The sequence below is a fragment of the Mustela putorius genome, unplaced genomic scaffold (assembly GCF_011764305.1).
Source record: "Mustela putorius furo isolate JIRA1106 unplaced genomic scaffold, ASM1176430v1.1 tig00000874_pilon_pilon_pilon, whole genome shotgun sequence".
Classification (NCBI taxonomy): domain Eukaryota; kingdom Metazoa; phylum Chordata; class Mammalia; order Carnivora; family Mustelidae; genus Mustela; species Mustela putorius.
In genome coordinates this window covers 6,316,069-6,329,249 of record NW_025421505.1, presented here as the reverse complement: position 1 = coordinate 6,329,249, position 13,181 = coordinate 6,316,069, and the positions used below count along the sequence as shown (strand labels likewise).

General features: G+C 46.3%; 1 protein-coding gene across 6 annotated transcripts in view; it reads left to right on the top strand.

The window, feature by feature from the left end:
* The window catches only part of SHLD1 (shieldin complex subunit 1), a 94,483-nt gene that overhangs the window by 16,116 nt on the left and 65,186 nt on the right, over positions 1-13,181 (top strand). For 5 of the 6 annotated variants that reach the window (XM_004751525.3, XM_045086019.1, XM_045086021.1 and 2 more), the window contains one exon: positions 4,300-4,481. In XM_004751525.3, coding sequence (XP_004751582.1) covers positions 4,304-4,481 — 178 coding nt within the window. In that variant the 5' untranslated portion in view covers positions 4,300-4,303. Of the gene's footprint in view, positions 1-3,643; positions 3,790-4,299; positions 4,482-13,181 lie in introns of those variants that run through there. The other variant, XM_004751526.3, reaches the window with a different exon arrangement.

Sequence of the window (13,181 nt, the reverse complement as noted above, 5' to 3'; positions counted from 1 at the left end):
CATTACATTTAAATGGAAATATTTATACAAAGATGAACCCACGGATGAATAGAGAGTTGGGTAGATGGACAGTTCTGTGATAAGGAAAATCACAGCAGAATGTTGACTGTGAACTCTGAACAGCTTTAGGGATATTCGTTGGATAATTCCACTTCACGTTTGAAAATTCTCATGTAAAATGTTGGGAGGGAAGAGCCCTGATTGAAATAAGAAATGAAATTAAACAGCTTTTTATATGGGAACCCTGCTGACTTGGACTCGTAGGTCTGAAGAATGCATAGTCATGGAAGATGGCCGTCTTTGCTCGGCAAGCTGGTTTTAAATTTTTTTTTTTTTTAAGATTTTATTTATTTATTTGACAGAGAGAAATCACAAGTAGATGGAGAGGCAGGCAGAGAGAGAGAGAGGAAGGGAAGCAGGCACCCTGCTGAGCAGAGAGCCCAATGTGGGACTTGATCCCAGGACCCTGAGATCATGACCCGAGCCAAAGGCAGCAGCTTAACCCACTGAGCCACCCAGGCGCCCCCAAGCTGGTTTTGATGTAGAGAGACTTCTTGTGTCTATGCCTCTCCGGTATTGGGAAAGAATGCTCACATTGTGTAACTATAAAGTGCTTTTAAGAGAGGAAAATAACCTCTTCTGGAGAAGGAAGTGGAGCCACCTATTAAAATTTTAGGACAAAGATAATCATTGTGGGGCGCCTGAGTGGCTCAGTCGGTTGAGTGTCTGCCTTCCTCTCAGGTCATGATCCCAGGGCTTGGGATCCCAAGCCCTGCATTGGGTTCCCTGCTCAGTGGGGAGCCTGCTTCTCCCTCTGCCCGCCTCCCCCGCTTGTGCTTTCTCTCTCTCGAATAGATAAATATTTTTTAAAAAAGATAATCATTGCATTCTACTTGTGATTGCAGGCAACAGAGAGGGTCTCATGTGTCCCTCATACTTGCTTCATTCTGTGCAAACTCAGAGTTCCAGATGTTTCACAGTCACAGGTTCTGACTTTGTAAGAAACAGGATTCTGTCTTTCAGTAGGCTTGCTTTTTTCTTTTTTCTGTTTGCATTCGAATGCCCAGTTTGGAACGTATTTGACATTTAATACAGGTGATTCTAAAAGAAAAGATAGGTGTCCCATCAATGTGCTGTTTGTTTTCAGGAAGGATTCCTTTTGTTTGTATCAGTAATGGCACTCTTGCTTGATGGGCAATTTCAAGGCTCCTCTTCAGGCAGGCAGGTTATACTGCTGTCCTTCACTGACCCGTTTTTTTCCCTTCCAAGAGCTTCTAGAACAGTGTTTGGTAACATGAGGGGCGAAGGAGGAGACACAGATGCCTGTGGCAGAGGTGTTTGCTGAAAACTTCAGGCGTGGTTGACTAATATAACTTGTGAAAAGACACAATGTTCTTGCTTCTTTGGGAACCTTGATCCCTCTGCTTCTTTCAGAAGCAATCAGCTGCTATCTTGGCTTACTCTCTGCCTGAGCGAATGTCCACAACAACATGTGACTGGGTGTCCTCAAACAAGAAGAATCTTGCCAGGCCTCTCTGCTGATTTGTTTTTATACACCTCTGTCTTTGCCTGATCAGGTGGTACTTTGAGCTGTGCAGAGACGCAGGAGGCTGGGGGGTCTTGGAGCTGGGTTCATCCTGGCTTGATATTTTCTGGATGAATTTCTTGGGCAAGTTAACTCTACTTCTCTCTGTGTCTGACTCTTAACTCTAAATAAGGGCAGTACAGAATTACCTGCTTCGTAGGGCTGTTCTAGATAAAGCTCTTAGCACAAGATTGGGTATCCAATACACATTGGATAAATGTTACCTACTCTTACCTAGTGTACTTATTCTGAAATTGCTTGTTTCATTCAAACATATGTCTTTGAGACATTTCCTTTTTTTTTTTTTAAAGATTATTTATTTATTTATTTGAAAGAGGGAGAAGCAGGGAGAATGGGAAAGGGAGAAGCAGGCTTTCTGCTGAGCAAGGAGCCCGACACAGGGCTGGATCCCAGGCCCCTGAGACCATGACGTGAGCTGAGGGCAGACGCTTAACTGACTGAGCCACCCAGGCACCCCCTCTCTCCAGTCCCAACTGTCATTTTAAGAGCTGCACCATATTCCATAATTTGGAATACTGTCTCCTCCCGAAGCCATTCCTCCTGTAGTCTTCTCAACTCCATCCATATAATCACCCTGTCATTGAAACTATCACTCCTTGTTGACTCTCAGTTTCACTTTAACCTCGTTATCCATTCAGTTATTACGTTCTGCTCTCATTTTAGTTCCTAAATCTGTTATTTACTCTGTCCCCTGCTCCTGATTGCTCTGCTCTGGGTCACATGTTCCTCCTCGTTCACTGGGACCACGGCAGGTGAAGGAATTCCTCTTGCTTCTGAGATGGCCAGCCACTGGGCTGAAACCCTGCAAATGCATCTCCTATCCAGCTGCCAGATCTGCACATCTGACCATGCAGGCCCTCTGCATGGCGCATGGCCACCCATGGCAGTCATGATGTGTGCTGTTGGCTATAATATGATTTATCAGTGACAACAATTTATGAGGCAGAGACTGGCAGAGGAGGACCCCTTATTTTATTTTATTTTATTTTATTTTTTAAGGTTTTTGTTTGTTTGTTTTTTAGAGATTTTGTGTATATTTGCAAGAGAGAGAGCGAGCGAGTGCAGGAGCGTTAGGGGAGGGGCAAAGGGCAGGGAGCCTGATGCAGGACTTGATCCCAGGACCCTGGGATCATGACCTAAGCTGAAGGCAGACACATAACCAAGTGACCCACCCAGATGCTCTTATTTTATTTTTTTTAGGAACACCTGATTTTTAACAAGGAATGTCCAAATCATGAGCCGAATAAGCCACCTTTGTGGTCTCTAGAGCATTGCTGGAGAGTTTGTGTTTCCATGTTGCTGTCCTTCCCAGAGCTGGCATAGGAACAGGAGAGGGCCCCACAGTTATCCAGCTGAAACCACAGGGCTTGTCCCTCCCCAGTTACCCATGCACAACTCTTCTTTGACTCTGACTTTAAAGTCCCAACACCCCATGCCACTGCGGTTGCCCAAACTGGTTCTATTGGTGTTTATGCTGTCTGCCGCCATGGTCAGGCCTACTACTTGCTTGGGGATAACCTTGTCCAGAAAGCTTAATGTCCTTTTCTGGATTCTTCTCTGTCTTGTCCTTGTGTTGACCTGGTAGGTCTCTGTATTTGGATCATCCCAAGCTGTGGGCAGCTTGAAGGAAGGGTCTGTTACAGTCACCTTTGTATATCTAGGGCCTGGCATGTGAAGTAAGTGACAGAATGTATGTTTGAGTAGGCCACAGATAAAAATACAAATTATCTGTAATCTTATTGTTCAGAAATTAAACTACTGAATTAATTACCATTAAAGTTAATTTGGGATATACCCTTTCAGATGCTTTTATTAGCTAAGGATCTATAAATTTCTCACTCATACACACACACGCACATAGGCCAACACCCCACACATGATACTGTATTTTATAAAATCTGGATTGAATCCTCCCTTTTGTTTAGAAATCTTTTTTCAAAGTAAAATATCATGAACAGTTTCTTCCTTTTTTTTTTTTTCCAGAGTTTATTTATTTGAGAGAGAGAATGAGAGCAGGAGAGAGAGAATGAAGGGGGAGGGTCAGAAGGAGAAGCAGACTCGGCACTCAGCAGGGAACCTGATGCGGGAGTCGATCTGAGAACTCAGGATCGTGACCTGAGCTGAAGGCAGTTGCTTAACCAACTGAGCCACCCAGTCACCCTCAGGAACAGTTTTTTGTCTCGGTAAATATTCTTGTAGTCCTTGGATTATATTGCTACATGGTGTTTCATCCTTATCAGACATGCAGCTTATTCTCCATTTCAAATTATTATTATTTTTTTAAAGATGTACTTATTTATTTTAGAGAGAGAGCATGAGCGAGGGGGCAGGTGGTGAAGGAGAAAGAGTCTCCAGCAGACTCCACACTGAACGCAGAGCCTGACGTGGGGCTCGACCTCACGACCCTGAATCACCACCTGAGCTGAAACCCTGAGAGTTGAGCAATTACCCGACCGAGCCACCCGGGTGCCCCTCCAGCTAAAGTTATTAATGGGCTCTTTCTGGGCTGAGAGTATCTGTTTCTCCTGAGGAAGAAACATGGTCAACAAATAGTGAGTCTAAAGTAGGGACAAGGAAAACTATTACTAACGGGAACATAAGGTATTCTGGGACTTTCGTCCTTCGAGCTGTGGCCGAAATGGAGGCTCCTCTTTCACAGTGACTTTTGTATTGAGTTGTTTTTTCCATGGCAGGACTATGGCGACCCAGGATACTGCTCCAGGAAGCCAGTCAGAGGAGAGCAACGCTTTGGACTTGGCGTCCATCAACGACATAAAAGATTATGCTCTGCAGAGACCCCACCAGGAAGCAGACAGCGACGCACTGAGCTCTGTGGAAACCCTTTCTCTTCCTTGCTCTTCTGATGTGGATTCAGGTAAGATGCAGAGCTTAAAACCAGCTAACACTCACACACACACACACACACACACACACACAAACACAATACTTATGGGCTTGTGTTTGTTTGTTTCTCTCCCTTCCAGTAGCACCTCTGTGAGGAATGGTCCATTGTCTGGGGTAGAAAACATCTTATCTAAGCAGGACTGTGGGGAGAAACTTCAAAAGACAAAGCTCCCTGGTGTAACCAGGACACAGAGCTGTTTCCTGGAGGCCTTTTTAGTCTGAGTCCTTTTCTAATCTCCGTCCAGCTGCATTCTGAGGCTCAACAGGGAGAGGGGTGGAATTGCTTTTTGTTTGGTTCTTTTAAAACTTCAGAACGTGGTAATAGGGGCCTGTTAGAGGTGGGCCTGTGAAAGTAACAGGGGCTTTTGTATTCCTTGTATGAACTATACTCCACATTTGGGGAACAACTTTTCTACGAGTGTCCCTGGCCAAATTGCCAAAAAGTCTATTATTTGAACTTAATGATGATTCCTTGACATCGTCAGTGACCGACCATCTCTGGTTGCAGAGCCCTTGTCTTCCCCATTCATTGCCTGAACCTGACCTGGAGGTCCATGGACCTGGACTCAAAGCTCTGTCACTTACTGATGATGGGACTTGTCTGTGTACTTGACATCATCATTTAGACTCCTGTTAGACTTCTTAAATTCGCTGCATCCTAAACCAGATTGCTGATTCCTCTCGCCCTCCCCTGTTCCTTCCCCCTACTATACACACACCTGTTCTCTGAGGCTTTCTCATCTTGGAAAAGCACTTTTATCTTTCTGTTCACTTAGGCCCAAACCCAGGAAGCTTTCTCAACCTCTCTCACATCCGGTCCCTCACTGATGGCTCCACCGAATGAATCTGGAATCTAAAGAGTTTTGCCATCTCCACAGCCACCACCCTGGTCTGAGCCACTCTTGTCTGTCTTCTGGTTTATTGTTACATCTCCTAAATATCTTTCCATATCACCCTTGTCCTCCTACAGTTTCTTCTCAACACAGCCACCAGAAGATCCTTTTCAGACACAAATCAGATCGTGTTAGTCCTTGGTGCAAAGCTCCCATGGCTTCTCATCTGTCTCAGAGCAAAAGCCCAAGTCCTTAACTGGTACCCCTGCCCTCTGGGTCCTGGGCCTGCCGCCTCTCTAACCTCACCTCCTACCTATCTCCTTGCCCTCCCCGGACTGGGCCTCCACCACACTAAGGGTGCGCTCGCCCTTCGCGGAGGCCCTTACCTCCCGCATCTAAGAGCCAGCCCCCTCCATCCTGATGAGGTTCCTCTGTCCTCCCCTTCCCTGGCTTTATTCTTCTCCATAGCACAAGGGCCACTGGGCACCCCAGGGAGGACCGTTAATTTCTTTGTCTCCCCGCCCTGGGATATAAACTCCAGGATAGCACGCACTCAGTAAGTGCTTGTATGAGGAAGGAATGAGGAAGTGTAAGAGATATATCTGTATGGATTCGGAGCTGAACTTGATCCTAACATAAAACTCTGTTCCCCTCTCTGCTTCCCACATGTATAGCTTAAAGTGGGTTATGAGTGACTTTGGAACATTCCATGGATCAGGAGTGGGAGTCATAGGCGGCACTGAATTAGATGAAGCCTGTCTTTAGCCCCTAGCACAATCAGTGTTGGAGGAGATTGTCAGATTGCCTCTGGCTCCCAGAAGAAAAGTCAGATTGTGTTACTGATGGAGACATAGCCAAACTGTCAGCCATCGGTGTATGCAAAGTAAGTTATCAACTCAGGTGCAGTAAATCCTGGGACACTTCTCTCAAGATGGAACCCAAGAGACTTATAATGTGCGCCTTGCACCCAAGTGAATCACTGTGGGCCTTTCCCCTTGGGGGTCCCGGCTCTCATTTCTTTCCTCCCTGCTTTGACTTCTGCCCATCCCTGGATGCCTGGGGCCTTCATGTTACCTGTCAAAACCACCCAAAAAACAATCTGAAAACTTAGACAAAAGACAAATGACTAGCTGTAGCTTCAAGTGTTAGTTTTTTCAGGAAGGTCTTTGTTGAAGAAGACCTAGCCCAAAAGGAATGGTTTAATTTCAGGAATCAGGGACAGGTAGAAGAGAGATCTGGAGGCTCTGTCTTTCTGATGTTTCTAAAATGCAGTCCTGAACTCTGGGGGAAGCTGCTGTCCTCACTGTTTGCTCTGCACTCACCATCTTCTGCCTCCAGTTTCTCAAAACCATCCAGGGTCTTGAGTTTTGATTTTCTATTTTTTTTTTAAGATTTTTATTTTATTTATTTGACACAGAGAGAGATCACAAGTAGGCAGAGAGGCAAGCAAAGAGAGGGCAGGCTCCCTGCCGAGCAGAGAGTCCTATGTGGGACTTGATCCCAGGACCCTGAGATCATGACCTGAGCTGAGGGCAGAGGCTTAACCCACTGAGCGACCCAGGCACCCCGAGTTTTGATTTTCTATCTGTAAGTAGGATCCACTTCCCTTCCCTTCACTGATAGGATCCACTTCCCTTTCTTTCACTGTGTTCATGGGTAGTTGTAATTACAGGTTCCCTCCCCATAGCCCTCCAGAAGATTTTGCCCACCTTTTCATCTAGTTCTGACAACTCTGGGTCTGCCGTTGGCTCAGAGAGACAGCCCACCTTGACATCGGTCTCTATTGGTACTCTGATGGCTACTGTCCTATTTCAGATTCTTAACATACCTCACTCCCAAGCCAACTTACATTCCTGGTTTTCTTGTTTGCTGTTTTGTGTTGTAAGGAGATTGATCTTCCAGAGATTGGTGAATACAGTCAAAGGTTTCCGGCTGACAGTCACCACTGGGCTGTACCCACCCTAGGACTCACTCACTGTTAGCCAACATGTGGCTTGTGTTTGGCTTACTGTATGGTTGACCATCTCCAGACTGGTAGAGTATGGTAGGTTGCTTACAGTGGAACGGGGATCTGAGGGTAACGCCAGGACCTGGCTTCCCTGGCTGCCGGGTGAAATAGGAGCCAGGAGCTGACCATTAAGATTCAGTCAAAGTAGCTCAATTGTTAAAACCTACAGTCCAAATTCAGACACACAGTTGGCAAGGGGGCTGGGGTTCACAATGGTGGCATCGAATAGTCCACTGGTGGCCGAGCACAGCCCTGCACAGGGTAATACAGAGAGTCCCCACAACTCCCGGCAGGTGGCAGGCAGTGTGCAGACGGCTTATCCATGAGTGGCAAGGTCCTCGCTTCAAGGCTGGAGTCAGCATCACAGCTGTAAGCCCTGCAAGAAGAGCAGGCGAGGGACGAGTGGCCTCAGTTTAAAGAGATGGCAGAGGCAACTGGAAAAGCCAGCTTGAAAGGATATGGACCCAGGCTGAAGCCTCACTTTTGCCAGGGGTCCCCCATTTCACCACACAGCCACCTCTGCCTTCGGCCCGTCACTCACCTGCTCTTCCCAGCGAAGCTTTCTGAACAAGTTGCCTGTATGCCACTCTGCTTCCTCTTACAATCATTCCTCATTCCTGGGCGCATGTCCTCTATCCCCACCACTCACTAGACGAGGCCTGCCCTGGCTCGGATGCCAATGATCTTCCCCAGGAGCTAAACCTTACGGATAAACGTTTTTAAAGATTTATTTATTTGAGAGAGAGAGCACGTGTTCGCGCACATATGTAAGTGGGCACATGTGAGTGGGGGCAGGGGCGGAGAAAGAGAATCTTAAGTGGACTCCCCGCTGAGCATGGAGCCCAACACAGGGCTCAATCCTGCGACCCTGAGATCATGACCTGAGCCAAAATCAAGAGTCGGATGCTTATCCTAGCGAGCCACCCAGGCGCCCCCCTAATGGATACTTCTCTGCCCTTATCTTGTGTGCCCAACTGCCATGTCACCATTCATGCCCTCGGGGAGGATATGAGTAGCAAGGGACAGGAGACTTAAGAGCACTTTCTAGGAAACTAATGGGTTGATAAGCATCTGACAGTATTAGTCAGAAAAACCTGAAAGCTTTGGTCATTTCAGTCTGGGTATCCTAACGCGGGTGAGGCTGGGCTGTGTCTGTCCACATAAACACAGCTCATTTGTCTTAAACTGGTGTCTTAGGCAAGGGTTGTCTGGCCACTCCTTATAAAGTGATGGTAGAACAAACAACTTGTCACCTAAGCCAGGCGCAGCAGTACAAAACTCCCGCCCTCTGCCCTTCCTGGTGAGATCCGGCGGAAGGCCCCACTTGCCAAATAGGTCTCCCTGAAACCGGCTTTCTGTCACATTCCTCTGTTGAAGTCCCTTGGGGATATCATTGTACACCTCCACTTTCCTTCCAATGCCAGTCAAAGCTCCTGTGCCTCATTCTCACAACTCTGTGTGATCTCATGTCTGGGGCGTTTGTTCACAATATCCGACGACCAATTCAGCAGGGTTGCAATATCTTAAAAACTGGCAAGGCAACCAGGCAACATGCAGGTGCATATGCCCGCTGAATAATACAGGCCCCTGCTGGTGGGTGTCTAACTACTCATTAACATGGACCTGCCGCTCCTGTCAGGCTGGTTTTTATGCAGAGTCAGGCCCGAATGCCTCTGCTCCGTTGTTCTGGTCCTTGGCATGCACTCCTTCCACCCCAGTCAACTCCAGGCCACTCCAGAGACTGCTGAGTGGAGCCCATCAGTTATCCGCAGTACACACTTACTGATGCGCTTAGATGCGCTGTCTCTTAGATGCTTGTTCCCTTTCCCTTTTGTTACTGGGCTTGAGTAGAGCCTAGAGTAGGGGAATGGAAGGTGGTCAGAAGGTCAGTGGTCGTGGATAAACCCCTCAAAAGCAAAGTCACCAAGGTTTCCTGGAGTCCGTGAAGGCCTGTGTGTACTACTCTGTCATTTGAGAAACTTCTGCGGAGTTCTAAGTTCGTGTTGCTGATCTCATCAGGGGCCTCTGCGACCTTTGTCCCCCAGAGCACCCCAGGTGCGTTCTCATCAGGACAAAGAACTCCTCTGAAGGTTTCGCTTCCACATTGCCCTATGGAAGTCGGAAATCTTTCTTTTTGAGCCATTTCCTCAAACTTTAACTTCTAAGAGCGTATGTTGAGAAATTGGCTGAATGTATACAGCAAATTGAATGTTAAACACAATAAGTCTTTGATGATTAAAAGCCCTCGCTGACAGTCCTAGCTCAATGTCTAAAGTTAAATAGCGGTTTGTTGTTGTTTTGGAATCTGTCAACATCACAATCTTCAAAGGCCATTTTGTAACCTGTATATTTAGGCATTTCGTCCAAGGAATTTGCTATTTAGGAGTAGATAAATATAAGGGACGCTTTGGTGGCTCAGTCAGTTAAGCATCTGCCTTCAGCTCAGGTCATAATCCCAGGATGCTGGGATCAAGCCCCACATGGGGCCTCTTGCTCAGCAGGGAGCCTGTCTCTCCCTCTGTCTTCGCTCCCCCTGCTTGTGCTCTCCGCTCCTTCTCTCTGACAAATAAATAAATAAAATCTTAAAAAAAAAAAAAAGTCTACATAATTATATCTTTTTTCCTTTCTATGAGTCATATGATACCTATTTGTAATTCTGGAAAATTTTGTTTCCATAAGAAATTTTAAGCTCTTAAATCTAAAATCTCGAAATAGAATTTATATAATAATTATAGAATTCTGAATGCAGTGTTGTCATTTTATATAGGAGTCAGGATGTATTTTAGACACGTAAGTAACATTCAAGACATTTTCCTCGTAGTGCTTTCAGTGATACCCAGCCTAGCAGCTAATGACCCAGTGCCCTCTATGCTGGACCCAAGATATGGGGAGGAAGGGAAGGAAGGAGACTGATGAACTAATTCTCTGCGAAATCGTAGAACAAAATCTGGTGCTCACTATCTGTGCCCAGCTGATGAATTTTACTTGGAAAGTTTGAGTGTCTAGCATAGCAGAATTCCCTAGGTTGAGGTCTATAGGTTCAGCCACTCAGCCTTCATTTTCAGATCCAGAACAGGGTTTTGAACTCTTTGCTTGCTGCTGTTGGAAGGCAGCAGTTGTCCTGATTGTGTGGTCTAAGTGGCGAAGGATAAACCGTTCGTGCAGATGACGAAGGTCCACAAAGTCTGAGAATGTTCTTACAACTTCTGCGCCAGCGGTTTTCAGACTGTGCTCCCGGCAACCCGTCAGGAACTGTCAGGTCAGGGTTGAACTTGTGGGGGCCCTGGCTTCTCCACTCTTGCTCTCCATGTCAACTTACATGTGTTATTGGCTTCCGGATGAGCAGTTGTTGGAAGAAAGGATGTCAGGGCCAAAAAGGGTTTGAAAAGCCCCCAGCTCACCTGGGTGTGTCATTTTCTGCAAGAGGCAGTCGAGCCCCGGGATCATGGGGCACATCACCCGAGGTCACAGAGCTCCTGTATTTCCTCGGTGACCTCTGTACAGAACATGTCTGACTATGACTTTTCCATCCCTTTTCTAAAGCAGAAGAATAGAGTTCTCTATCTTAGATTGCTAAATTGTAGATAACCTTAAATAGTCATTCGAAGTACTAGTTGAAGAGGAGATTCATTTTCAAAGGCTCAAGAATGCTATTTGCCAACTACGACATCTCTCCTTGCTCCTGGCTTTTGAGTTTCAAAGACGCCTGCTATGGGAGAAGAGACTTGTTTACTTCTGTGTACTTTGCCTGCACTTAGAGTTTTAAAAAGAAATCCCAACTGATTTGAAAGATGGGCTGTGTTCTGGTGGAGAGCCACACCTACAGGCATTTATCTGTGAAGTTCAGGTGCAAAGGGTCTGACCAGATAGCTCTCCCTCCTCAAGGCTTCTGCAAGCGAGCATTCACTCATGACTTATCACTCAGCTGTGTCTTCTTCTTCGTCGTCGTCTTTTTTGTTTTTTTTTTTTAAGGATTTTACTTTTTTATTTGAGAGAGAAAGAGAGCAAGAGAGCATGAGCAGGGGGATGAGGCAGAGGGAGAGGGAGAAGCAAACTCCCTGATGAGCAGGGAGCCTGATTCGGGACTCGATCCCAGGACTCTGGGATCCTGACCTGAGCCGAAGGCAGACACTTAACAGCTGAGCTACCCAGGTGCCCTGTGTCTTCTTAAAATGAGAAAATGACTTGATTGAAATAATCAAATGTGTACACCTTCATAAGTACCACTCGCTCATATATATTTGTAGGACAGAGGAGACTATATGCAGCTGAGAAGAGATTAATAGTTTATCATTCCAGGTGCCGTGCTGTTCATGTTCCCTGCACCGTTTGTTCTGATTCTTATACCCACCCCCGAGACACAAGTATTATCGTGATCTCCGTGTTACCCAGGAGGAAGTAGGCTTATAGAGGTTACATATTGATATGCTACCCAAAGAATAGTGGAAAGCTGAGACTCAAACCTAGGTCAGGCTGACTTCAAAGGCAGAACTTTAAGGAAATGCAAACATTCAGGTATGAGTAAGTGCTAACTAGTAAGTCTGAAATATTTCTCCTCTTAAGTGTTTCTCCTTCAGTCTCTGCTAGCTTTTTCCCGCTATCCCTGCTAACCCGGAATATATCTTTATTATCAGCCCCGTCCCAGGGGTGACCAGGACTCTAGCTCATTTTGACCAGCGTCCTGTCCATTGCTTCCCGAGCTCGCCTTTCAACCTGTCTTCTTCCCATTGTCGAAGAAGCTCTGGCCACCCGCAGACTAATTGGAGAGAAGGCGTTGCCTTCTCAGTTAAATTTCTCAACACCAGGTAGGATCCAGCTTCTCATGTTAAAACCAGGGAAGAGGGGCTCCTGGGTGGCTCAGTGGGTTAAGTGTCTGCCTTCGGCTCAGGTCATGATCCCACGGTCCTGGGATCGAGCCCCACATTGGGCTCCCTGCTCAGCGGGGAGCCTGCTTCTCCTTCTCCCTCTGCTGCTCCGCCTGCTCAAGTTCACATACACTCCCTTCTCTCCCTCCCAAATAAATAAAATCTTTACAAACCATGGGAAGAAACCGAGTCTTCTCACTCCATTTGCTGGAATGAATACAACCCTTGATAACTCTTCTGTCCGGAAGAAATCTTCTCATCTGGCCTGGGAACTATTCTTAAACTTGGCCCTCTGCCCTTTGAAGTTATAAATCATGCTGTTTGCTGAGTGGCTGCCCTTTATTTACCTCCAGGCTCCCTGGAGTTTTTCGTAGAGCTGGGTTTTGCTAACATGCTTGAAGTGACAAAAATCCAGCTTATTGGAACATACTTTTTCAGGGTAAATGCTTTATCCAGTCCTGGGTCGCCCCTGCTTGCCTTTTGGGAGTCACGTTTTGTTCTCTGCCTGTCTCATCACACAGTGCCTGCAGTTGTTGCCTTTTAAACCTAGACCCTGACGTGTGAGCAGAGAATAAGTGTATATAGTGCCTGGCACATAGCAGGTGCTCCGTAAAGGCTGGTTGAATGAGTCAATGGAAAGCATATATACGTGGAATTTGATAAGGTATGAAAATAGATATAAAGTATTACAGTCCCTTGATCACCAGATTAGAGCCTTGTCATCAAACTTAAGTTGTGAGTAATCTTATGTGTACTCTGGGATGAGAAAGCTTCTAAGTTAAATAGTACATACTCTTAATCTAATCCCTGCAGGTTTGCTTAACTCTCATTTGGAAAGTCTTCAGACTAACCCATCTTGACCCCTCAAAAGCCCTTAGCTTTTTCTCTTGATGAGAATACCACAGAGAAATGAGCATCTGTGAGGAGGTAGACTGCTCCTGAGAGCAGAAAATTATCACTCCATT